This window comes from Lingula anatina, chromosome 4 (genome assembly GCF_051362555.1).
Source record: "Lingula anatina isolate TDL-2025a chromosome 4, LinAna3.0, whole genome shotgun sequence".
NCBI lineage: Eukaryota > Metazoa > Brachiopoda > Lingulata > Lingulida > Lingulidae > Lingula > Lingula anatina.
Window position 1 is genome coordinate 11709539 of NC_141770.1, and position 25645 is coordinate 11735183.

Below are 25645 nucleotides of genomic sequence, written 5' to 3' on the forward strand. Positions count from 1 at the left end.
AGCTTTTTCCATATATAATTATAGCTTGCCTATTTACCGAAATACCAATCTTGGAACATAACATTACTATGGCTGGTATAGACTTCTGGGAGAAATGAGAAGAATGTGGAAAATAAATATATTACATTTTCAGTGACCTCTGTGTCAGTTTAGATGTGGTAAAGAGGCAAGGAGTTAGTGACAAATGTGACAGACAAAATGGTGGAAAATAATTTATTACTTAAAAGGGAGAGAACAAGATTTCTGTAAAAATTTTGAAAGTTCTTTGTATCTTTGTTAAAAACAAGTCCATGCAAAAAATGTAATGCTAATTCACAGGGTAAAACTAGTTTTAAATGAGTCCGAAGGTTTTCCTCTAGGAGTTCAAGTAAACATTCAAGTATGTTCTTTGATTATGGATAAATGCAATAATCAAATATAAAATCTCAAGTTGGACCAATTTTGAATGAAGCACCAAATTTAAAAGCACGACCAAACATGAAACAAAAATTGAATTGTTCTTACATCACAGTTGAAGCTTATTTAACCTTTGAGAAAACTATGCATCATAAGTTTAAATACTTAAACTATCAACTACATTTTTTTAAATTTTATAACATAACTAAAATCATCGCTATTATTATGTTTTTCACATTAGTCAAATATCTGCAAGTGCATGCAAACAAGTTTAATTTTTATTTTTCCTCTAAATATTCAGTATATTTATCAACAGGCTTAAACCATCCTCCATGCACACCTGCCTTTTAAAAACAATCTGTAAATCACAAACTAAGTGACAGCTACATGGAACCAAACAAAAACTTCACTAATCAGATCAAGGGCATTTGAAATAAAGTTATCCTCCATATCAATTTCTTTCTTCTTCAACTTATATGTCTCAGTTTAGTGTTCTCCTGAAGAATTTCTCCCGTTTTCTCCTGTTGCAGTTCATTCCACTTTGAGGCAAAAGTTGCATAGCTCTGTATTTTCAGAAAATTTCATCCATGAAGGTATGCTATGGTCATTTCTTTCTACTGAAGCTTCATTTTCAGCTCTTTTCCTTAATAATGTTCTGTAGTTTGTCTACCAGGGAGTTGACATCCTGGTTTTTGTCTATCTTGATAAACTTCCCCTTCTTCACAGTGATCACAGTCAACCAGCCGGGCAGTACCTCCGTCAGCAACTTTAGGTGGGTTTCCACATCAGCTAAAATGGAGTCAAAAGTAACTCATGGATTATAAATCACAACAGCAATGATGGAAAGGAATGTGCAGACTGAGAGAGGAGAATAATTGTTCTCCTTAAAATAAATATTCACTACTTCGTATAAAACATAGCATTTAAAAATTCATATTAGGTTTAGTTGAATGGCTAATGACACCAAACGCTGCAGTCCACACCAACTGCAATGTCAAAGTCTGAAAGGTAACAGATATACTCCAAGCAAAGGAACATGCCTAATTATCAACAGGCTGGTTATGAGTAGAGCCTATCAAATTTTAGTCCAAAAAATATGTTACAAATCTGTGAACCATTAGAAATGTAAACTGCATGGAATAATGATGCTTGGCTAATAACAATAAATCTCAAGCCCACCTGCTCCAATACCAGATCTGTAACTATCCATGAGTTTCTGAGTGGCAGCCTCCATGGACAAAGCTGGCTTCTTCTCTGTCACATAATACGACCGGAGTATACGGACTATCTCAGGGAGACGCTCCAGCATTTTCAGTCGTTGTTCCTGCTCTGGTTTTCGAGTTAAAACTGCTTCCAGTTTAGCTGCCTCCTTGGCTCTGATCTTTAAACATATAAAATGAGATCATGTTACTTAAAAAACTTTATGTACTTCCTTTAAAATAGAGGGCACTTATGTAAAAGTTTTTCGCACAGACTGAGCTACACTGTGTCTCTTCACATAATTTACATTAAAATTATCTTTCACATATGTACAGTTTAATAAAGAAAGAAAGTCCTCACCCTTTCCAAGAGAGATGATGGAACACCCTTCAGTGTAGTGGTAGGCGAGTTGTTCTCTGCAGACACTGTTTTATCCTTTTTGGGTGTTGTGGCATCTTCTGGTTTTATTAATTTCAACTTGGCCACAGACTCAAGTGCTCTTTCCACCTGACATTTCAAAGGAAATAACAATAAAAAAACTTCAATAATAGAGCCAAATGTAAACATCTCACATGTTGAAGTACTGAATTTTCTGGGTCTGATTTTTTATTTGTACCTATGCCACAAATCCTACATATATTTAGAATTCGAGTTAACTGCTTGTTTGACATTACCATCGTATATACTCAAAGCTAACCAGCAAGAAAAAAAATCAGGTCAGAAATATTTGAAACGAATATACCACATACTTTAGCTGGTACTTTTCCCCTTGCTTGTGAGAGCACATCGGTGGCAGTGGAGTATTTCCGGACCACTGGTGCCTCTGGTAGTGGTGCTGGAACCACATCGGGTACCTGGTCAAGTTTAAACTTCGGGTGCCATCTCCGCAAGTCGTCATCTTTCACATTCAAGGGACTCTTCAAGTTGGAGAGGAATTCCTACAAAAGAAATTTCAGGTCAGAAATTGACATCTCTCTCACAAACTTTCAATCAATTTGCCTGAATAAAATTGGACTTATATGTAATAGAGGAATTTTTAATATATGGCAAACATGCAAAGGTGATTAGGGGAAAGTCCCTGGAGCCAATATTCCTTAATTTTTACTGGAAATTATATTATGTTCAAGTGTACAACAAAAAAGTAACAAAGCAATGTGAGAAAAGATATAAACAATGAAATGAATAAAAGGTATAATCTATTATACATGGGCCTTTTCACATGTAACAACATCTAACTCATCAAGTCAGGAATGATTTACCATAAGATTTACATGTCTGGCTATTTCCTTAGAGGGCCACTGAGAAGGAAACTTCCCACCTAAGCTGATCAATTAACCTAAATAAACAGCAGGAAGAGAGCTGGTAGAAATTTTGTAAAAGAATGTGAAGCGCCCTGAGGGGGAATCACATCCAAGACTTTTAAAACGAACCGGTTCAGACTAAGTATACGACACATTGCCCTACCCTGTGATGGCGCTTCACAATAGACACCAGGTTGTGATGGAAGACGTTCCTTCTCTCCAGCAGAGTGGTGGCAGTGAACGGCGTGTGGTTGAATGTCGACCCATTTTGAAGATTCTTCAATTGATCTGTGAGGTAATCAATAATAATTTAAGAACAATAGCGATAGTTTGTAGGTGTTCATTTTTCTGAATTCTGTGCTGATATATATATATATATATATATATATATATATATATATATATATATATATATATATATATATGCAAGGGCTGTTCAATTCTCCTCACAGTGGTTAGGATTTCATATGGCAAAAAATAGTTAACTATTGTAGTGCAGGAAAACGTTTCTTTTTAATATAATAATAATAATAATTTACTGAAATCTAAATGATACATCTGTAGGGTCCTATGCTGCAGTTAATAGTATACAAAATAACAATAAAGCATATTCCATATCATATATCATGTTGCAAACTACCATCACATGTAAAAGTGAAAAATGACAACCGAGATCCCTCAAAAAATGTTTTTTTCAAATAAAAAAGTAACTTTTAGTTGGGCAAATTCTGCCAGTAGGTCTGTCCAGCACTGTTATTATTATTATTATTATTATTATTATTATTACTGCAGTACCTTTGTTGTATTGTGTTCCTTTTCTTGTGTCAAAGAAAAAAGATTACCTGGTGAGATGTCTGTATCAAAGTTGGGTTGTACAGTTAGCTGGTAGTCAGTAGACTTTCCCCCAAACTCAGGTAGGCCTTTTTCTTGTTTAAAGATATATGCCAAAGGATTAACTGTCTTGATCTGTCCCACGTGTTTCACTTCAAAGTTCCTAGAAACAATCATCTTAATATCTAAGACCCCCTTACCACAGATTTTAGATCAATCTATCCCCATGGGGAGTATCACTAGATTACTGTCAGCTTAGCGGGCTTAAATGTCTGTCCCACCTACTAAAAGCTGTAAGGGGAATTAACTTCCGTGCGCGGTCGGCTGACAGCAATTTAGCTTGAACCCCCAGGGAGTTAGGTCGATCTAGTTGGATCGATCTTAATCTCTGGGAATGCGCTCTAACTCCATATCTATTGGTAATTTTGTCAATTTCTACCTTCCTTAAATTATTTTGGTGCCTACTTTTTAACACTAAAGATAAATACTCATTACACCTCTCACTGTTATCAATAACCATCAAGCCATATGAAATTGACATTCTTCACCCATCATAAGAGTTCCCTTGTTATTATTCACATCCCACATATATTCTCTTATTCCCATCACCTTCCTAGCAACTATTATACACAAGCTTTATAAATTTTTATGGATATTGTCAGACATCGGGAAAACTTTGGGGAAAATGAGGGTCAGGAGGACCTCTGCTACATTAAATCTGCAGGTCCTTCCAATTCTGTGCAGGTTTTTAAGTATTTACATCTGTTATTCTATGTTTACATGTGATCTATCATTATGCATTGTATTTTCACATACAGCTTGGCAGTCAAGAGTACCTGTGATTTTAAACATCTTGCAGACTTCTGGCATTTCAGTTTGTCATGAACAGGTAGTTTTCCCATGTTTGTATCGTTGGTAAAAACATGTTTTGTTTGAACTTACTTTCTCAACATCTCCTGTACAGCATTCTTCAGTTTGGAGAATGTGATGATTTCTGTCCTGTTGTGCAGCATGCTGACGACTGTGTCCATGCTTCGGAACATCTCCAGGAGCACCTTGTATTTGTAGGGCAGGCTGAGAGATGGCGCCACTGGCTGGGCCAGGCTGTGGAATCTCTCATAGGCTGCAGGTGCTGTCTTTTTACTGAAAGATGAAAAAGATTATTACGTTTGGACTAGGCAGGATGAAATTGAGAATTACATGTAGTATTATATTATAGAAAAGACATGATGCGATATATTCTAATTTGATATGCACAATAATAAAGCATGCATGGACAAATCATTTCTTGCATTGTTTCTCAGAACTTTGGCTTTCAAGGAAATAACATTAGCTTTTGGTTCTAATCTCTAACAAGATCTACTTCATGTTCAGTACCTGAAAAATCAAAATTTAGTCAGGTAAGCAATAAAAATGGATTAATTCCACATGTTGAGAGTTGTAATAAAATATACATCTGTCAATTGAAGGTGATTCATAGATCTTAAGCAGTTTACCCCTCGAGCTCCTCTTCATTCTTATCCTTCTCAGCTTCCTTCACTGCATTCTTGGCCTTGGCTTCTTTCAGCTTGGCAGAACTTTTATCAAACTGTGCCAGCCTCTCCTGTAACTCGGCTAACTTGCCACACTTGGCCAGCTTCTGTCTCATCTCAGCTGGTGTCAACTTCTACAACAGAGATTAACTGGCTATAATTTCCACAGTTGTCTTTCATATATTGCTAAATATTTTTGTCCCTATTAAACCAGGTTTCAGTGTAAGAAGATAATTTTATTTCAAGTAACTAGTATAAATGATAAAACAGAGCTTTTCTTTACTTACAGACATTGAAGAACATAAAGTAACATATGTACATAGAATAAAATATCAGCAACATCAACAATTTAAATTTCAATGAAATAACAATCATGCACATCAAGCCAATGAAGTGCAACAATACCTGCATTTTTCCACTTCCACTGTCACCTTCAACTTTTTCCACTTTGCCTTTACTCTCCTGTGCCACAGGCGAAGACTTCAACACTGACTTGACTTTATCTCGGAGGGGGGTGGAGTTAGTGGTGGGGGTCTCCTGGCTGGGTTCTCTTGCCACAGTTGGGGTCCCTACTGATAGTGTCTCGTCCCTGGACAATTCTTCGGATTTTGACAGTGCCTTAGATTTTTGAAAGCTAGGTGTTGGGGTCGACGGAGGAGAGGGTTCCAATTTCACAACTGAAACTGTCTTCTCTTTAGTTTCTTTAGTTGAAGGACCCTGTGCCTGGAAGTGATAAAGAATGCAATTAAATTACTGAGTAACTAAGAAACCATACACTGAGCTTTTGTTTTGCAATATTTAGTATATCAATGACTGTAATTAAGGAAATTGTATTGCAACATTTTTTTTTCTTTTCTGGTCATATTAAACCAGTTTTATTGTAAAAAGGTTAACGCATGTCATCAAAAGCAGAAATTTAATAGGATAGCACCAACAGTAACTATTTCAATTAAATAATGGAGAGCATCAAGCCAATGGCATTTAACAATACCTTAGTTTTGTCACCTTCCACTTTCTCCACACTGACTTTACTCTTCTGAGCCGCTGAATCTACCTTCTCCATACTTTCTTTAGAAGATGGGGCTTGTACCTAGAAGTGATGTAAGACATACTTCATTCAATTGGAAAGTTGTCAGGTGAAATTGTGAATTACTATCAATCTTTCAAACATTTGAAGATAGGTAATTTTCAATAAAACATTTGAAGATAGGTAATTTCCAAGAAATAAATGTTTTGAAGATAAACAGTACAAAAAAAAAATGTGTGTGTGTGTGTGTGTGTGTGTGTGTGTATATATACATAAAACTTTGATGATGAGCAAGTTTGTTTGGGACAAATCTGCAAATGTAAACATGGACAAATCAAGGAAGGCACTGAGTCAAGATGGTGTGTCATTGCAGCTAACATAGTAGTGTCCAGACTCTCGATTGCTTCAATGCATTGTGCAAAATGAAAAATTGAAGAGGATCCAGAAGACTCTAGATGAGTTCCCTACATGATTCAAATCCGTCACTGATTTAAATAAAACCAAATTGAAACTCAGGGACTTTACCTCTTTAGTATTTTTAGAAACAGTTTCAACCTTTAAAACCAACTTCTTTCTTGCATTTGTGGTCGACTTCGGTTTCTCGGCAAATTCACTAAAATCAAATCCTCTTTCAGGGGTTTTTGCATTAAATTCTGCTAAAAGATCCTTTTGAATAGCCTTAGCTGCTCGACTTCTCTTTCTTGCCACAGTTTCGGTGCACTCGCCATCTGAGGAACGCTTGGTCGGAGTGCAAGGTGGACTTCCATTGTGGTCATCAGCAATGGCCGTGGTTTCTTCCACGGTCTCTGAAACTGTACACTCGCTACTCGCTTTCAGATTCTCCGACTCAAGAGGCTGAACTTCTTTGCTTTTGACTCTTGTTTTGCTCTCGAAAGCTTCCTCGATTTCACCTTTAGTAGCAGTTGCAGATTTTCCAGTTTTAATGCGACTGGACCGTCTGGTTGAAGTGACCTTCACCTCTGTCTTGGTTTTTAATTTTTTGGAAACAATGGGGACATCTGTTACCGATTCAGAATTCTGCGTTCCTGTTGCATTCTGCTTTAAATTAGTCTCTCCAAACGCCACAGAACCCAAGTCAAACTGCTCTATTCTTTGAACTTTTCTTCTCTTGGACGGTTGCAGGTTTCCAGTTCGTTTTCTGTTAGAAAAGTAATCCGTGACTTTCCCCTGCGCCATTGCAGCTTTTTTCTTTCCCGCGAAAGAGGTCACGTGACGTAAACAATATATGAAATTAATCAATAATCATGTTTGCACCTTTATATCGCAAAAAATAAATTTTAGTGAAATAAATACGGCTTTTTTCTTAACTCTACATGCAAAGACTATACTAGATTATGATCGATTACGAATGAAATGAAAGAAAATGGGGGGAATTCCAAAACGGGAATTTGCGAGATGTGGGCCAACCACATGATTTCTCAAAATGGCGGACAACCTGAATCCTTTTCTGGAAGATGAAGATTTTATTGATAATGAATTAGAAACCACGCTCCCACATAAGCAACCAAACAACGACGACGATTATATCACTCTCGATACGATTGCAGAAAAACTGTTGAAGGGTAATTTTATCTTGTCGGCGTTGGAGCTGCATACTGAACTCACTGAAAGTGGTCGGGAACTGGGAAGGCTTCGAGACTATTTCTCCAATCCTGGAAATTTTGAACGTGCAAAACTAGAGCCATCACCACCATCATTGCGTAAGAAACATTTAGAATTATTTTCCGCCATGAAATCTTTAGATTTCTCTTTGTTTGTTTTCGATAAGCCCTTTACTTGTGATCAATCCATCAAGGTGTTTATTTTCGATTAATTAAAGAGCTTTGGCAGGTGGGCGTGACGTAGAGAAAGAAACGCTTGACCAGCTTTTTTGTGTACTCACCGGGCCACGATCGAATCAAGCTTACAGGGAGTGACGTGGAAGAGTAATTTGATTTTTGATATCATTTTCAATTTTTTTATAGTGTTGCAGAAAAAGTGCAGTTAAAAAAAACGCTGAATCTTGACAGTTGCTAGAAATAATAATAATTATTATTATAATAAAGCAATTTTGCATGTGCATGTAGGATTTTTTTTTTTTTTTTTTTTTTTTTTTGTGCCTCCAAGTATGTTTATGTGTGGTATTATTTATATATTGGCACAAAATAATACACACTATTTTTTAGTTATCAATTTACACAATTCATTTAAAACTTTTGGCAAAGTTGGTTAAATAATTTCATCAGTTCTAAAATTGATAAAAGAAAAAATTGTAAAGCATGAAACTCAAGTCTCTTACATTTATGGAGTGGCATACTTTCAAGAAAAAAGATGATAAAGACCCTTTAATCTCAAATTGTAAATAAAGTTATTTTGCCAATTTATCTTTCATAATGTTTGGGGTAAGCCATGCATTTTGTTTATGTATTAATTTTGATCAAGTGATAGATATGAAAATTAAGAAGTGGCGTGGTCTCTGTGCAGATTTAATATGGCTCATTCCTGTATGCAAAACTTTGCTTTAAAATAAGCAACGGTTGTATACATGAGTGTTCTTATCTAAAAAAAGATATATTGTAGCAGTGGATTTAGTTAACATGTTTGAAAGTTTTGTAGGTAAATGTTGTTATTTATTAACTGTTAAGTAGAACCAATAATCAGCACACATTTCCAAACAACGGTAAACTTAAACCAAAAATGCAAACAAAATTAGCAAAACATGAGGTAAACAGACATTTTAAAAATTGCAATTTTCAATTGGCAAAATTATTATGAAAAGAAAGTCAATCATTTTTCAATAATGAGCATTATGCATAGTGTAACTGGAGTGTCTAAAAAAGATTATATATATATATATATATATATATATATATATATATATATATATATATATATATATATATATGTAAAGAAATCTTTGCTGATTACGTACAATGCCTGTGACATGGCTTGTTGCAACTAACTTAGTGTTTCTCTTTACAGGTTGTTCAGCACAAAGCCTGGACAATCTAAGTATGTATCTTGTCATATGCTACAGGGGTAGAAATTCAATTTTAATTTAATTAAAGTTATCAGTAATACAATATGATTATTTTGGGGTTCAAATAGCAAGGGACTAACCAGGACCAGAAATATCATACACTGTTTCATTTTATATTTATTCACAGACAGGGTGATGTGCATGGATGAATTTAGAGGGATGCTTAGGTTGTGGGAATTACTCTTCAATATCAAACTTCTCAGCCATACCTGTGCCATGATGTTTGTCATCAGTGAGTTGTTTGAAAATTGAGAGTAATTATTATAGGCAGTGCACTGTTAAAATCTTGGAATATATAAAATGACACATACTAGATCTATCACTGTTTATGATGTGAATGTTTCCACACCAAACCTTCCCAATTTGAAGTTTACCACATTATGATAACTGCTAGTATGCTGCAGAAGCACTTGTCTAGCATGTGGGCTTACAGAAAGTCTTACCCAACACTGACAACTGATATAATATGATTACCCTCTGAATTTCTATTCCTGTGTGCTTCTGTAATAATTTCACACATGGTTGCCAATGTTAGCAAATTAAAATGCAGGACAAGTCTGAAAAATGACACAAAATGGCACATTACTTCGTAACGTGAATAGATAAAGGGGCATCACCATGTAAGACAGCTGTCACAGTCACATACATTTTTCAGCGAAGTTGTTATCAATGTGGGATGAGACATGTGATCAAAATGCTGGACATTTCCTGCATAACCATGGCCACTTGGCAACTGTGTGTCATATCATAAGTCTTGTATGGTATTTTATTTATGACAAAGGGGGCAGTTTCAGCAGGGCTACAGAAATGACCCAGAAATTACATTTGATGTTAATTCCACACACAACCCTACTCTTATCTTTGGTGTGGCTCTGTATTGCTCCTATTTTAGATGTAGTTACACATTGGTTATGTGTTGGGTAATGATTATTTTATACCCACTGTTAATAAATATATCTTATGATAGAAATTGCTTCTGTTTATATTTAGTTTGCTTCAAGTGGTTTTTTGATAAACATACTATAATATAATGGTTTTGAGTTTATTAAAATTTATTTATCTATAGATAAAATAAAATAATTATAGTAGTCATGGATTCTGACAGTGATCCCCACAGTTGAGCTATTACCAGGATACAAATGTGATTTGTAAGATTAATTTGTCTGTGCTACATAGAACCCTTTGTTGTTGATCCTTCACTGAATGCTAATTGCTGTTTATGGATTCTAATGAGGACTACAGTATAACCTTATAGCTTGTTTTCCTTGGTAAAGGGTCATTCCACTGAATTTTTCCCTGTACCGTCTTCTACAATTTTTTTTTTTCTTTTTGTCTTTTCATATCCTAAAACATTCCAAAAATAATGTTGAACCAAATTTGTAGGAATAAAGTTGCAGAAATTATTTAGCTTAGAAAAAATGTTTCTGGAATGGCCCAAAAGAGAAAATGAAAGAAGGGTTTGTGTTGTTATAAAGAAGATTATTGCCTGCTTCAGAATTATTTATCAGAATGATAGTGAATTTTAAAAATATGATTTTTATAGGCTCCAGTTGCAAACAAATCTTAGCTGGGCATGGAATTTGGCTTTCATTGCCAAGTTTTTAGAAATGTTTCACACACTGACATATATGTATCTGGTTGAAGTTATGGTTATCAATCAAATATGCTTACTTTAAATAGAAAAAAGAATTGCCTTCTTTAACTTACGATGCTATTAAATATAGTAAATGTTGAATCCTGTTTGGAACTGTTACCCAAGCTGTTGTAACATGCTTGTGTTTGTTGATATTTGTATTCTTTCCATAATCCTTACTTACTATATAGCTATGTTTTAATGATGGGAAGAACAAGTTCACACAATTTAGTAAATAATTACCAACCATTTATAGACAGGGGTTAGCATGTATTTCTGTGTTTCAATGTGAACACACATTCTGTTTTCTGCAAGACATTTTGAAGCTTAATTAAAGATGCTTTTTTTTTTCACTCCAGATCGCACCAACAGTTGTCAGACGTTTGATTCGCTGGATCTTGCGCGGTATTCTGATGATGGAGAGAGACAGACAGAAGATAAAGTAGCTGGTAGGTATGAAAGGGCTTACTGGCATATTTATTTCTTCAAAATGAAAAAGAGAAACATATATATAGTATAATTATACCAATTGCTTAAATTTGTTGCTATGAATAATGTTGGCAATTTTTAAAATTTAGAAGTGTTTGTCTGTTTGGGATGTAGATCATATTTTTTCATCACATGCGCAGATAAACACCAGAAAAAAAAAAAGATGGAAGTCAAGCTTGGTTGTAGGATGGGTAATGCAGAGCTCAAAATTTTATGATGATGGGTAGTTTTCAAAAATTTAAAATAATCTGCTCTTAGCAGTATCAGAAAAAATTCGCATTTGCCATTGAATTTTATTTTTTATTAAAATATCCCATTGTTTGAAAAATGGGATAATTTGTCATTATTCACCAATTTAAAGATTTATCTTTTTTACATTTGGAAGGAATTAAATATTTTGCATCCTAGTATAAACAAGACATTTTCCGTAAAGAAACATCTTTTACAGTGAAAAGAAATCACTTAATGTTTGATGACCTCAAATTATTTGAATGCTTGAATATATTATTATAACAGAGCAATTCTTGTTACTTTCCAGTATTAGAGTTTGAATTAAGGAAAGCACAAGACACAATTAAATCCCTCAGATCACAGTTAACAGGTGCTACAGGTAAGTCTGCTCACGTTTTAGAAAAAAATTACAGCATGAGCCATATTTCTTTTGTCTGTCTGTCATACATTTTCCTGTTCCACCCACCCAGTACAAAGCTGTTGATAAGGATCTGCCTTGTGACAGATGTTGCATGTTAAATATGCTGAACTTTAACAGTTATTACTTAATAAATTCAAACAAAATAGTGCAAGAATATAATTCCCAACATATAGGTTTTTTATATCAAATTCATTGAAAGCAAATGATTGAATTATTTTGAAATGCAGTTTAATTTAAAACAGTGCATTTTAGTCACTGGCCAATCTAAATGATGATTGAAAAAATAAACTTGAGCAGAATAAATGAGGAGGTTAAATTTTTGGATAATTTTTGTTCTCTTGATTATATATTTAAATAGTTATGTTAGATGTGGTATAGCAGCCCAAAGTAATATGTAAAAATAAGTGATAGTTCACAGTTGAATTTTGCTGACAAAGTTAATGTGCACTAAGTGCATGGGGACTCTTGCTGAATGAAATCAGATTAACAGACTGACACACCCCTCCTCTTGTTTCCAATGTACTCCTATAATTGCCAGCTTTTGTATATTCTACTCAACATCAGAGAAGTGTGTCTTTCAGATTGCATTCAGCGAGAATCCTCGTGCACATTTGCTATGTTGACAAAAGTCATTGTGAACGGTCCATAGGGAAAACTTATCAGATGTAAACAGTTGTGGGCAGGCCACACCTTTCTCTGCTGTGACATGATTTACGATCTTCCAGGATTGCCATAGAGCATGAAATATCCAACAGTTGACAGAATGGATTTATTTGATTTCTTGTCATTACTTTGTTAAAATAATTTATGACATGGCTCAAAAATTAATTGACTAAAAAGGTGCAAATTAGCAAAACACTCAGTTTTAAACACAAGCACGTTTATTTAGATACTTTCTGGATGTTGATTACAGTGAATGATAAAGATGAATAAACTTTTGTTTTTATTTTTTTAGAAAATGTGTCAGCACCAGAGAGGACCGAGGATCCCCATGAAACTTTGTCAGGGGAGGGCCAGATCAAGCCGCATGAGAAGAGAGCACTTAATTTTCTCGTCAATGAATATCTACTACTGCATGACTACAAACTCACCTCTGTTACTTTCTCAGAGGAAAATGAAAACCAGGTACTAACTTTTTAATGAATTTTTTCTTTATCAGATATCTTTTACGATGTTCCCTTGTATTAATAATAATACTAATGACAATAGTTTGATGTTATTATTAATGCATCAACTGACATATGTTATCCTCTCATGGGAGAATGAAAACCAGATACTAAACATTTGACATAAAACATATTTGATATTTGTAACATTTGTTATCATTCATGGTCTTTTAGTAATAAAATTTAATTTAGCAGATGGCACACATTTCTAGGTATGTTTAGCACATTGCATTATGTCTTGGGACCTGTATGAAACTTATCAAGAGAATCAATAGCTACCTTAATTGCAATCCTGTCAAATATATATTTAATACTGCTGTTTTGTGATATGATAGATACATTGATCCAACATGCCTGTTTATTGCTCTACTTTCCATTTGTAAATTAGTAAAAAGGTTCCGTCTGCCATTTACTATATACGTGGAATCTGATGCCACAGCATATATATAAATATGACATATTACTTAGGAGCTGCATTTATCATATCATATCATATCATATATATTCTTCTGGGGCTATATTTTATCTTATATTATGGGTTGTAAGTGAGACTCCTACCCTTATTACCATTAGCTTTAAAAAACATACACATTGACGTGATCTATCTGAACCAGCACCTTTGTTTAATCACATTGAATTGGTATAATAGGTAATGTGTTCATTTGTTGGATTCCAGTATAATGAAAAGTGGCCTGCAAAACTGATAAGGCTCCATTTGGCATTTACAGCCAGCATTAGCGTCAACTGATATCTTGACATTTTATTGACTTTTTCAAGTTACTGTGAATTCTATCCCTCTTTGTGCCAATTTGATCTACATGCTCTGCCACAGTAATGTTGATCTACATTAGTTATTATTCTGTCTCATAGCATCCATGTATTCAGTTTACTCCTGTCTTCTGTAAATGCATTAGTGTAATGGGTACATATTGTAGGGGATGATAAAATGTGGAATACAAGCTGCAATGTTGAAAAAAAAACTTCTCTAGAAGTTATAAGTGATGTTGTACAAAAATTTAACCCAAACAAATTATATAACCTCAGGAATTTAGATTTTATATTGGAAATTGAATTTTAAAACCGTACCCAGATGGAATTATAGATTTCCTTTTTTTGGTAAGATGATTTAAGACATGCTATTGTCTAGCTTCCAGATATTTTGCAACTATACACCAGCTTGCATTACACCATTATATAGCAAAATAATAATAACAATATTGATAATAATAAAAAGATTATTGAAATGTCAGAGCAGTCAAGATATACCCTATCCAAATCATGAATTTACAATCTGTAAACACTCTGCTTTTAAATTTTAGATTATTACCATCACAAGTAAAATTCATTGGCTTCTTCAGCCATTAGAATGGGGACCAAAAACTAAAAAATGTAAAGCTTATAAAATTAGTAGGTTTAGGGATCATAATTCTATGAACATTTCAGGAAAATGACAGCTTTGTTAGTTACAGTCTAAGGGCTCTTTCCCTATGAAACTACCATTCTACATAGATGATCCAACTTCTCGTTTCCAATGTACCCATATCATCACCAGTTTGTTTGTATTCTACTCAATGTCAGGAGGAGGCATGTTAATAAGTTAAACTGATTGCATTCAGCGAGAGTCCCTTCAGAGCTGGATCAAGCCATGTAGAATGATAATTTACATTCGGTATGAGCCCAAATGCTTATTGCATGCCTTAAGCTATTATTTGTGTTCTACCAGGATTTTGAAGACTGGGATGATGTTGGGTTGAACATTCCAAAGCCTCCAGACATCTTGCATCTGTACCGCGACTACGGCAACCATGTCATACCTGTGGTGGAGAAAGAAAACTTCCAGTGCATGGTGAACTTTGACCAGGAAGTGATGATACAGAAAGAAGAAGAGTACGGAAAGTTAAAAGATATGATGGTATGGGTCTGTGTTTTACTGAAGATGATGAAATTGAAATTAAATAAAAAAATGCATATTGCTCAATTTACTTAAATTATTGAAGGTATAATAAGCTTACAAGGGGTATATATTTATTTGTTGCATGAAAAAAATCCTAGGAATTCAATGGAAAACATGGCCCTTTTAATATTCAGTTGTTGTGTGTAATGCAGGTTTGAAAAATAATGGATAGGTTTTCTTCTGATTATTTCTATACATGAATTATCTAGGAATCCAGAATACAGGAACTAGATGAACGTGTAATGCAGTTAGTACAAGAAAATGAAGCTCTAGCAGATGAAATAAAGAATATGGCAAGGTGATGAAAATGCTGTCTTTTCAATGTAAAGTACTATATTTGTTAAAATAACTCATTTATTTTTAGAAAGAATTTATAGATTTATAAGTTTAATTTTTAACCAAAAATTTTATAGATTTAAATGTTGACATTAAACATTGACCTTTGACTTCTGACCTATTTTAGGCCCCCAGAGCCACTGTCCTCCACACCCACATTGTCACGAAAGAAACCAGCCAATCATCAAGAGCTTAACATGAGTCATGTAACAGAGGAACCAGAACAAAAAGAAAGTGATAATAACAACTTTGACAAACAATTTACCAATGACATTAAAGAAGAAAAAGAAGAGAAAGAATCAACAGCCAATGAAAATGTAAGGTTGAATGAGACAAGCGATTTGGTTGGACCAAGCTCGGTTTGTGCAGAGGCAGGCTCAGAACTGCCCTCTGTGAATGTTACAGAGCAGGACTCTGTATTGAGAGGGTCAGAGACCAGAGAGACAGGAGATGGGATGGAGAGAATAGTGATTGGGGAGAAAGCATTTACTTGGCAACATTCCGATAGGTGAGTGACAGGTACACAACACACATATATATTGTATAACTGAAAAGATGCCAGCATTAGACTAATCTTGGTCCACCAGCTGTGAGAAGTGGGCCTATATTGGATCAACACAGGATTTTAAATTGGCCACATGCTATTAGTGTGTCTTGATGAACATGCATAAAAAGGAAATAATAAGTTGAAAAAGCAATGAATACAGTGAAATATATATTTGGAAACATAGTTTTATACAGTGAGTTGTATTATAAACTCATCAGTCAGAGTATCGGCTACTGATCGTGACTAACCTTGCATGTAGAGAACTTCAGTATTGTATGTTATGCATATCAAGCTGATGAACCTTTAGTTCAAGACAGTCAAGTAAAAGACAATTACATTTTTGGCCTTGGAACTTTGTCTCAAAGAAATGAACTGTTTCAGCAAATGTACTGAGTGATAGTGTGGCCCCATATTTCATTTCAGGAAGATGTCTGAGAGTTTTAGAAGAGCTTTGTTGGAAATGGCTTTCCATGTTTCCCAAGACAATAGAATAGTATCAGAGGTAAGGTGAAACATATCCACAGCACATGAGACAGAATTGTATGTTTTGTACCTGTAACTCACTGTTTTATATATATATATATATATATATATATATATATATATATATATATATATATATATATATATATAATCTTATATTTTTTCAACTAAAATTAAAGGAACAAAAAATAATTTTGAATGAATCTTACAATAGGAACTAATCAGTCATTTGTTCTCCCTTGATATGAAGTTCTTAGTGTCTGTGAAGTGAAAAATTTTGCCTAAATCTGTAACATTGCTATGTTCCAGGTATCTAAGATAACAGACTCGCGGGCAGAGAATCTGGTCAACATGCTGGCAAGATGTCTGCCACATATTGTTCCCAATGTTTTGCTGGCAAAACGAGAGGTGAGGATTTCAGATGATTTATGGTTTTGATTTTGAAGGGGGCTTTGGATTCCAAAATAGGATGAAAACAAAACATTTAATTTGTTGAATAGATTTTGATTTAATTTTACTTTTGAGTGGTATTATTCAAGAATATTAAATGCTTCAGTTATAACATTTAAAAACAGTTTTAGATTTGAGTTATTTGTTACTACTACCACGGGGCTACTACTACTACTTTTATTACTACTACCAATAATAAAATAATAATAATTTGACGAAGATATTCATCTTCACATAGAAAAAAATGACAACAAATATTGTTTGTTTCCAGGAACTCATTCCCCTAATCCTGTGTACAGCCACTCTCCATGAGGATGGAAAAGAGAGAGATAAACTGTTAAATATTTTGTTTAATCTTATCAAGCGTCCAGACGCAGACCAAAGGTAATTATGCTCATAAATTCAGACATGCTTTGTTCCTGATTTAAATTGGAAACTTGACTCTTTTTGTAGATTGCCGACATATAAAGCTGCCCCCAGATCCCCAACTGTAAGATTACTGAGCCATTTCTCCCTGATTTTTCTGACAAAACAAAATCATGTCAGTATTTTATGTGCGTAAAATATTTCTAATATTTCCAGTATGTTTTAACATTAGCTAGCATTTAAGCTAATCACTGTTTTTCTGTACAGTACACATCATCCTATTTTTTTATATAGCAGCCTATTTTAGAAAAATATATTATGATTATTTCAATTTCTCAGTTGTTGGAAATGTATTGTAAAGGTACAAGAATTAGCATTCTGTGAGAAGATTTAAACTCAGTCCTGTCCTATAGATGTCACTGTTGTTTCCAGACAGATGATCCTGACTGGCTGCGTGGTGTTTGCTCAACATGTGGGCCCCACCCGAGTAGAGACTGAGTTACTGCCACAGTGCTGGGAACAAGTACAGAGTTTTTATTCCCACTGTCCAGTTTTAAGACCCACTGTGCATTTTAACCCATCGTATATTTTAAGACCACTGTATGTTTTCAAGCCCACTGTACAGTTTAATAGCTTCTGAATAACAAGTTCATTGCTTAATAGTAGAACATAGGGCTTTGGGATTCTTCCTTTGGACCCATTACATGATTCTACCTCCAGATAGATTTTTAAATATTCAAATTAAAATATGAAGATGTGTAGCATCAAAGATGAAAGATATGAATGATATTTAAGGTTTTTTATGGGCGGCGGTTTATACAAAAATGCAAAACACGATTAGTCGTCATCGTTATCAGATCAGTCGAAATGAAAACACGATTAGTCGTCATCGTTATCAGATCAGAAGGCAAAATACGACTAGTAGTCGTCAAAACGCAACTAGTCATCAAAACGCAACTAGTCATCAAAACGCAACTTGTCATCATCAAAACGCAACTAGTCATCATCAAAACGCAACTAGTCATCAAAACGCAACTTGTCATCAAAACGCAACTTGTCATCAAAACGCAATTTGACGCCAGATGGCGCCCATTGTACGAAAATCTAGGCCAAGTCACATGATCCACAGTGATCAAAATGGCGGACGTTATTGAAGCAGCATTATCATATTCCTCGCTCGAACTCGAGAATTATCTCTACGCGTACAATCTAATAATGATATTATATATATAATATAATATATATAATATATATAATATATTATATATATAATAATATCTCGAACTCGAGATAATTCTCGAGTTCGAGCGAGGAATATGATAATGCTGCTTCAATAACATCCGCCATTTTGATCACTGTGGATCATGTGACTTGGCCTAGATTTTCGTACAATGGGCGCCATCTGGCGTCAAATCGCGTTTTGATGACAAGTTGCGTTTTGATGACTAGTTGCGTTTTGATGATGACTAGTTGCGTTTTGATGATGACAAGTTGCGTTTTGATGATGACTAGTTGCGTTTTGATGACTAGTTGCGTTTTGATGACTAGTTGCGTTTTGACGACTACTAGTCGTATTTTGCCTTCTGATCTGATAACGACGACGACTAATCGTGTTTTCATTTCGACTGATCTGATAACGATGACAACTAATCGTGTTTTGCATTTTTGTATAAACCGCCGCCCATAGTTTTTTAAAATGGCATAACGTGCAAGATGAACAGTGTGCTCAGCAGTAAATTTGTTCTATCCTTGTGTCTGCGCATATATTTTTTCAAATTTTGTTTTCAGCTCAATCATAAATATCCTGAGAGACGTCTCTTGGTTGCAGAGGCATGTGGTGCTCTAGCCCCCTATCTTCCCGTAAGTTAAATTTATTGGTGTAATATGTATTATATGTGGGCATGCATTTGTGCACGTGAATACTTGGTTGCCGTCTATTGTATAGTAGTGGAATTTCGAAGAAATTAAAATTTATCAGCATTAAATAATGACATATTTTCATATTTATATAATACTTTTTTCATAGACTTAAGATGTTATGATCTATCAATAAAACTTACTTAAAAACAAAATTACTTATAATAAATGTAGAACTATGATTGAAAAAAAAAAACAACCTCAATATTTCTGATATTTACTAGAATGAAATCCGCAGTTCACTAGTGCTGTCCATGCTGCAGCAGATGTTGTCTGATGACAAGGCGGAGGAGGTGCGTGAGGCGGCGGTCAGAAGTTTGGGCCTCCTCATGGGTTTTATTGATGACCCAGATAAGTACGCTCAGGTAGGGGATGGCGTAACCCACCATTTTGGTGCCAGGTATTTGAGAAAAGAGTATTTCAGGCTTCTTTAAACATCATGTTCCTGCATGTGGTTAAAATATTGTTTGATGTATACATGTGAAGTTTATTATATTCATGGCTATCACTTAGGCAAGAACTTTTGTATTTTATTGAGAATAATGATACCATACTGATGCATATGAATAGATATGATACATATGAATAGATATGAAAGTGATTTTTTTTTATTCATCCATTTATATATACTAAGATAATGAGAAATTAATTCTAGTATTGGATTTTATGTTGAAACAGAGATAACAAAGTTTAAACATTATCACAAGGCCCTCTTCAGGTGAACTGATTTGAGCTGCCACTAGTGTCACGTGAGACATCCAATGTAGAACAAGAATTAATATTTCATTATCTATGTATCAATAGACCTTGTTCTTTTGTTGGCAGAGATATTTTGTGTAGCAGGGCAATTCAGAAGGTGTGCCTGTCAACATTTTAAGTTCCATGTGAATGAAGGATTTTATCTGTTTTATTTCCAGAGTTTTGAGCTGCTGTTTGCTGCCCTCCAAGACAGCGTGGAGGCTGTGTCCCTGGCAGCCCACCAGGTGTTACTGCCAGCATTTGCCATATGGTCCACTGAACTGGGGTGCCTGGAGAAACAACTCATGCACTCTATTGTGTCGCGACTGGAAAAACTTACCAAGGTAAATGAGAATTAGAAAGTTGTTCAAAAAGGGTGAAATTAAGCAATTTTGTGGAGACCCTTATCATCATCTCTATTCCTCAGTTTATGTTTTCTTTTTACTGTAACCATGAACTGTTTTAAGCATTACTATTTGCTATAATTTATATGCATTTATATCTGAAGGCCTATGGCCCTTGTGATATCAATTATTTTGTTATGTATAGTAATTTCTTTTCAATTGGGGAAAATTGTGAATTTTACAGATGCTGTATTTTTTAAGTTATAATTTTTGAAAATTACTCTCTGTCATTTGCATTTGGCAAACGTTATTGCTTTGGCAAGTGACAATGCATATTGCTGTCATATAGACTATTGAAAGACGCTAGCTGTTTGAACTTTTTCCTATACTGAGACAGTTTGGTCCCCTCCCCCCTCCCCTTGCTTTGTGTGGACTTCCCATAAACCAGTGACTAAATTCAGTTTCACATTTTGTACTCCCTTTGCCCCAAATCCTGGGGAAACTCATCATTTACAAACGCTCCTGAAGAGACCCATTAAGATGAAGAAAAGTTTAGGATAATTAGATAAAAAATTTATTCAGAACTCAGACTTTTTGTGGATTTAAAATGAAAATAAAACTGCTACTGTAACAGGAATAATTTTCTATGTAAATATAATCTCAGAGAATTAATATTTTGTCTCTGTACATTTGAAATTAATATGGACAGACACCTGTGTCTCATTGATTTTCCATGAGTTTGAAGCCCTGACCTAATGTACACTTTCTTGTTTTAAAAATTGGGTCATGGTTTCAATATTTGGTATAATTATAAATGTAAACAGTATTGTGATATATTAATATAGTTTCTCTTCCACTCTGCTACACAACTGTACAGTAGACTAACTATACCTTATGTTCTGGTTCATACAACCTATCCTCATTATCAGTGGTAACCAGTGTTTGAAATTAATGCTGGACCATCTGCCAGGGCCGAGAACTTTTCCCACCCATCAGACATTCAGTCCAGCTACTTTTCAAGATAGCTGGACCTTTGGTCCAGAAGCTAATTTTCCTAAGTGGCAAACACTGGTGGTAACATAAGGTTTTTATAAACATCAGCATTGCGATATATTTACATCAGTGTTCAATGTACTCAGTAGTAATTGTAAGTACTGGAATGTCTTAATTTGTCCCTTGTTCTCTGCCACCACCAGCTGGCCCAAAGGGCTGATGGCTAATGCTGTGGGACTCTCCAACCCATCATTCTCAGTGGCAATGTATCTGATGAACTGTCCCTGTGGATTCAGTGCCACTACCCTGTGGTTGAGAAAGTCAGCAATGAAGAGATGACCGTAGCTGTCTGTACACACTCCCTGTGGTGACCTCAGCTGACCATCACCACAGCCGCGTGTGCCATACTGGTACAGTTGATCACCAGTAGGTGACAGCACATGTACACAGTCACTGCCCCAGTCTGATATCACAATGTTATTATTCACACTGTTCACTGTGATATACATTGGGTATCTACATGAACTGAGTGGAATGGTGCTCAGGAGCTGTCTACTGTCTACATCGAATGTGAAGATGGATTGCTTTCCTCTGTCACAAACAATCACATGACCTTGTCTGTTCAGTGTAATGCACCATGGCTCCTCCAGTTGACCCTGACCCATGGTTGTCACCTTCTTACCTCTGGTGGAGTACACTTTCACACATTTATCACCCAGTGATGTTATATACAGGTGACCAGTCTGTGACACAGCCACATCAAATGGTCTGTTTAGTTTAATGTCATACTTGAACTCTCCAGCATTTGTAAACATTTTTGTTCTGTCATCTCCATAATCCACAACAAACACTTGTTCCTCATCTATGGCTAACCCAGATATGTACATTGCTCTGTCATCTTTCAGCATAGGACTAAAATAACGGACACACTCTGCCTTTTCTAAGAAAACGGGATGTGGTGCTGTTTTTGGATATGTTCCCTGTCCATCTAATAGAGGCTGTGACTGTACTGTCACCCGTCCTAACATAGCTTCCAGTCCAGCATCAGATATCTCACCGGGGCTGTAGGATTTCTGTGCTGGTGTGTTCAGAGATGGGACAGGTGTTTTCTCCATCACTGCAAGTCTTTTTAACAGAGATTTTGCATGAACCATGACATCAGAGTCAGTGCCATTAGTGATCAATTTTTGGGCAAAGTCACAGGCACTGTGCATGGAGGCATGGTGGAATTCAAGGATGTCCTTGTTTGCCTCCTTCTGCTTCTTTCTGATATCGTAAGCAGAATTCACTTCTGATATCAGTGTCTCTTCCCTCTGATCAATTGATTTGCGCATACTCTGAGCTTGTCTTTTGATGCCTTTGATAGTTTCTGTTCTGATATGAGAGTCCTCTGTTTCATTGGCTTTTTCCATAGCAATTGCCTCTTCAAACATGTTTGTCATTTTCATAGTTTTTACGAGAGCGGCCAGGATTTTTTCTCTATTGCTTTTTGCAATTTTTGTAACTGGCATAATACCATGTCTGTAGTGATCAGTTGATGCACATTCACTGCATACAACAGTATCATCATCTTCACAGTAGTATTTTAATTCACTATTAGGATGTTTCTCACAACTGATGGTCATCTGTGCAATGGCCTGTGCCACTTCTGCTACATTGACCAGTTCCTCTTCTAATGTCTGTGTATCTCGTTGCTGGGTTATGATGTCCTTGGCTTTGCTAAAGACAAAATTCTTTTTCAGTTGAGCAAGTCCACCAGCTGGGAACTGGATCTCTTCTCTACAAATAGGACAAAGAAATGTCCTATTTGGAGTCCGCGTTCGCCTAGCATGGTCACATATACAACCATGGCAAAATGTATGGAAGCAAGGCAGCACACGGGGATCCTCAAATTCTCCTAGACAGATGCTACATGTCAAGAGATTATCTGTAAAAGCTGCTACTAGTGCTTCTGCCATGTCTGACTGTCTCTTTGCTAATTTACAAAGGGTGATTGCTTGTTTTGTTGCCTTTGGAGTTGAATCACCTAGTCTGAAAATTGTCAAAAATACTCATTTTCTCTCCACTTCAAATGCTGCAGCTATGGTTAGCAGAGATCACAATTATGTTGCCACCTACTGTATGTACTCTTTATAAGGCTTACTGTCATATTTACCTCAACTTTTTTGCAATAACCCCAGAAAAATGCGTCCTGTTTTTTCCTTTACCCTTTAGAACTGCTCAAAATGGGGTGTCTGTTCATAACCTGACGCTGAACTAAACATAACATCTTTGAGGACAAAAGGAACACCCTTTGTGTGTTGGCTGGTGATGTAGTCTTATTGTGTTTACTCTTAAGCTCAGATTATTGAAATAGAGCTATGAATGCAGGTATTTGTCTCCTTTATTGATAAGGCAGAAAAAACATGGCATCTGATTATTTCTTGAAGCTGTCCTCACAGTAGCAGCTAGCACACAATAAAAAAAATAGTCTGAAGACACAATTGTGTTATCTTTGCTTTGAGCTAGGTTGCACAAATAGAACTTTGCTGGTATTTCTATTTTGCTGTCTGGCAAAGTACATAAGGGAAAACACTCAAAGTGTTGCACAAATAGAACTTTGTTTGCTTATATTTCTATTTTGCTGTCTGGCAAAGTACATGAGGGAAAACACTCAATGTTGCACAAATAGAACTTTGTTTGCTCATATTTCTATTTTGCTGTCTGGCAAAGTACATGAGGGAAAACACTCAAAGTGACACTCAAGGTGACATGGGCATCCAACATTGACGGAAATTTTTCTTCTTATGTTTTTGGCGTCTTTCTATCATAGGTAGTTTACTTAGTAATGGATTTGAATCTAAAAGATATTAAATCTGGAATAAAATCCGGTTTCCTTATATGACAAAAAAGCATTTAAACATGTTAGGTATGTGACCATAAACAAATTCCTGTTGAAATTATCAGAGTACTTGTTATACTTTCTGATCATATTTTCACAGATAAATAGTATGAATCAATATTGTATAAAAAAAATCACCCTCCCTCCTGACATACAACACAGCCCCTCAACCTTCTGGGAGCTATCTTGACACAGTTTGATATGGACAGTAAACCAGAAGTCAGTGTGTTTTTTCAAATATTTGGGTACAAAAGTTGGCAATAAAATTGACTTCATAATAGTACAATGTATTTTTGTTTGATATGATAAATATAATATCTATTAGCCTTATGGGCTCTGTCATTTGCATTTGGCAAACATTATTGGTTTGGCAAGTGATATTAGAGAGCTTTCGCACCTGCATGTTTAGGCGACCGACTGCATTTAGCTATCCGTAACCATAAAATGACCAATGTTTTTTTTCCTGATTTCGCAGAAAGACCCGGTTAGCCTTTACGGATAGTCGAATTGTACAGTAGGCTGATACATGTTTCACATGCTGTAAAGCCTCGGTCACAACCGGACGCACGAATTTCAGGATTGTAGGTCCCCTGCAATTTTTGGGTGTTGCGGAGGTCGTAGAGGTAGAGGAAAGTCTGCCTTGCAAGTCGCAAGGTCCCATGAGATGTCCTTTCAGGCAGGGACGCTAATTGCAAGGAGCGATGGTCGTGGGAATTGTACTCCTTTTTTGAGTTTGTCTTGCTTGCTGTGTACGTGGCACACACTCACCACTTACGAAGGGAATGCAACGCGCGGCAAAAGTAGTACCCTTTTGCGTCAGTTTTGCTTCAAACTTGCCTCACCTGTTTGTGGTGACGTACTGACGGCGTACATCAGTTTTGCTTCCTGTTCTCCTCTTCTTTCTTCTTCCTCCTCCCTTTTTTCTACTATGTAATTTTCTTTCTCTTGCCTTTTGGAGGCATTAGAAACAAAATTGAGCAAGAATTTGAAAATTTTGAAAATTGCTGTATACGTTACATAGTCGATGTTCATGTAAAGACACAAGCGTTCGTCATGAGCACGCCTTTTATACACCAGGCGTGGGGGTGACGCACGTGCGACGCATTCCTGGTGTGCTCTCGACTTTGTTCGTAAGTTGTGAGGGCGTGCGCCTTACTCAACACGCAAAGGGTACTTGCTCCTTTATGCTTGCAACGTGCGTCATGCACAACGCGCGTCTCTCTTGCTAACTCTGTGCGAGGGGAGCAAGTTATGCTTGCGGCCTCGCTGTTCGCAGCCTATTCGTAGAAACTTTTGGACATGTCCAACATGCTCTGTCTGCGAACTCAAAATTGCGTAAGAAGGCCTTTAGTGGGAAATGAGATTCTGC

General features: G+C 35.8%; 3 protein-coding genes across 5 annotated transcripts in view; 1 reads left to right on the forward strand and 2 right to left on the reverse strand.

The window, feature by feature from the left end:
- Window positions 1-199: 199 nt before the first annotated feature.
- Window positions 200-7518, reverse strand: LOC106177747 (uncharacterized). Of its 2 annotated transcripts, none has more exons than XM_013560610.3 (11): window positions 6843-7518; window positions 6252-6350; window positions 5666-5983; window positions 5225-5394; window positions 4671-4871; window positions 3740-3891; window positions 3061-3185; window positions 2346-2534; window positions 1957-2103; window positions 1576-1777; window positions 200-1185 (listed from the first exon to the last, which is right to left on the reverse strand). In XM_013560610.3, the coding sequence occupies exons 1-11, from the start codon at window positions 7482-7484 to the stop codon at window positions 1028-1030; spliced, it is 2403 nt and encodes an 800-aa protein (XP_013416064.2). In that variant the 5' UTR covers window positions 7485-7518; the 3' UTR covers window positions 200-1027. The 2 variants fall into 2 exon arrangements, with proteins under 2 accessions (XP_013416064.2, XP_023933156.2); XM_024077388.2 differs by having other exon boundaries at window positions 6813-7518.
- Window positions 7519-7694: 176 nt separating this feature from the next.
- Window positions 7695-25645, forward strand: part of LOC106177713 (RAB11-binding protein RELCH homolog) — a 72035-nt gene continuing 54084 nt past the window's right edge. The window contains exons 1-15 of one of the 2 annotated variants that reach the window (XM_087010184.1): window positions 7695-8008; window positions 9270-9299; window positions 11320-11409; window positions 11988-12059; window positions 13057-13226; window positions 14991-15179; window positions 15431-15519; window positions 15685-16065; window positions 16528-16606; window positions 16897-16995; window positions 17309-17421; window positions 17836-17926; window positions 19192-19263; window positions 19545-19685; window positions 20238-20402. In XM_087010184.1, coding sequence (XP_086866310.1) covers window positions 7732-8008; window positions 9270-9299; window positions 11320-11409; window positions 11988-12059; window positions 13057-13226; window positions 14991-15179; window positions 15431-15519; window positions 15685-16065; window positions 16528-16606; window positions 16897-16995; window positions 17309-17421; window positions 17836-17926; window positions 19192-19263; window positions 19545-19685; window positions 20238-20402 — 2058 coding nt within the window. In that variant the 5' untranslated portion in view covers window positions 7695-7731. The remainder of the gene's footprint in view (window positions 8009-9269; window positions 9300-11319; window positions 11410-11987; window positions 12060-13056; window positions 13227-14990; window positions 15180-15430; window positions 15520-15684; window positions 16066-16527; window positions 16607-16896; window positions 16996-17308; window positions 17422-17835; window positions 17927-19191; window positions 19264-19544; window positions 19686-20237; window positions 20403-25645) is intronic. The other variant, XM_087010185.1, reaches the window with a different exon arrangement.
- On the reverse strand, window positions 20877-23620 carry LOC106168440 (tripartite motif-containing protein 2-like). The gene has a single exon (XM_087010186.1). It carries the CDS (start codon window positions 23351-23353, stop codon window positions 21500-21502), a length of 1854 nt encoding a protein of 617 aa, XP_086866312.1. The 5' UTR covers window positions 23354-23620; the 3' UTR covers window positions 20877-21499.

Coding starts and splice junctions, on each gene's coding strand:
- LOC106177747 (XM_024077388.2), bottom strand. CDS start 7,484: ATGGCGCAGGGGAAAGTCACGGATTACTTTTCTAACAGAAAACGAACT. Junction 2,104..2,345: donor GGGGAAAAGTACCAGCTAAA/GTATGTGGTATA, acceptor TTGAAATGTCAG/GTGGAAAGAGCACTTGAGTC. Junction 1,778..1,956: donor CATCATCTCTCTTGGAAAGG/GTGAGGACTTTC, acceptor ATATGTTTAAAG/ATCAGAGCCAAGGAGGCAGC.
- LOC106168440 (XM_087010186.1), bottom strand. CDS start 23,353: ATGGCAGAAGCACTAGTAGCAGCTTTTACAGATAATCTCTTGACATGT.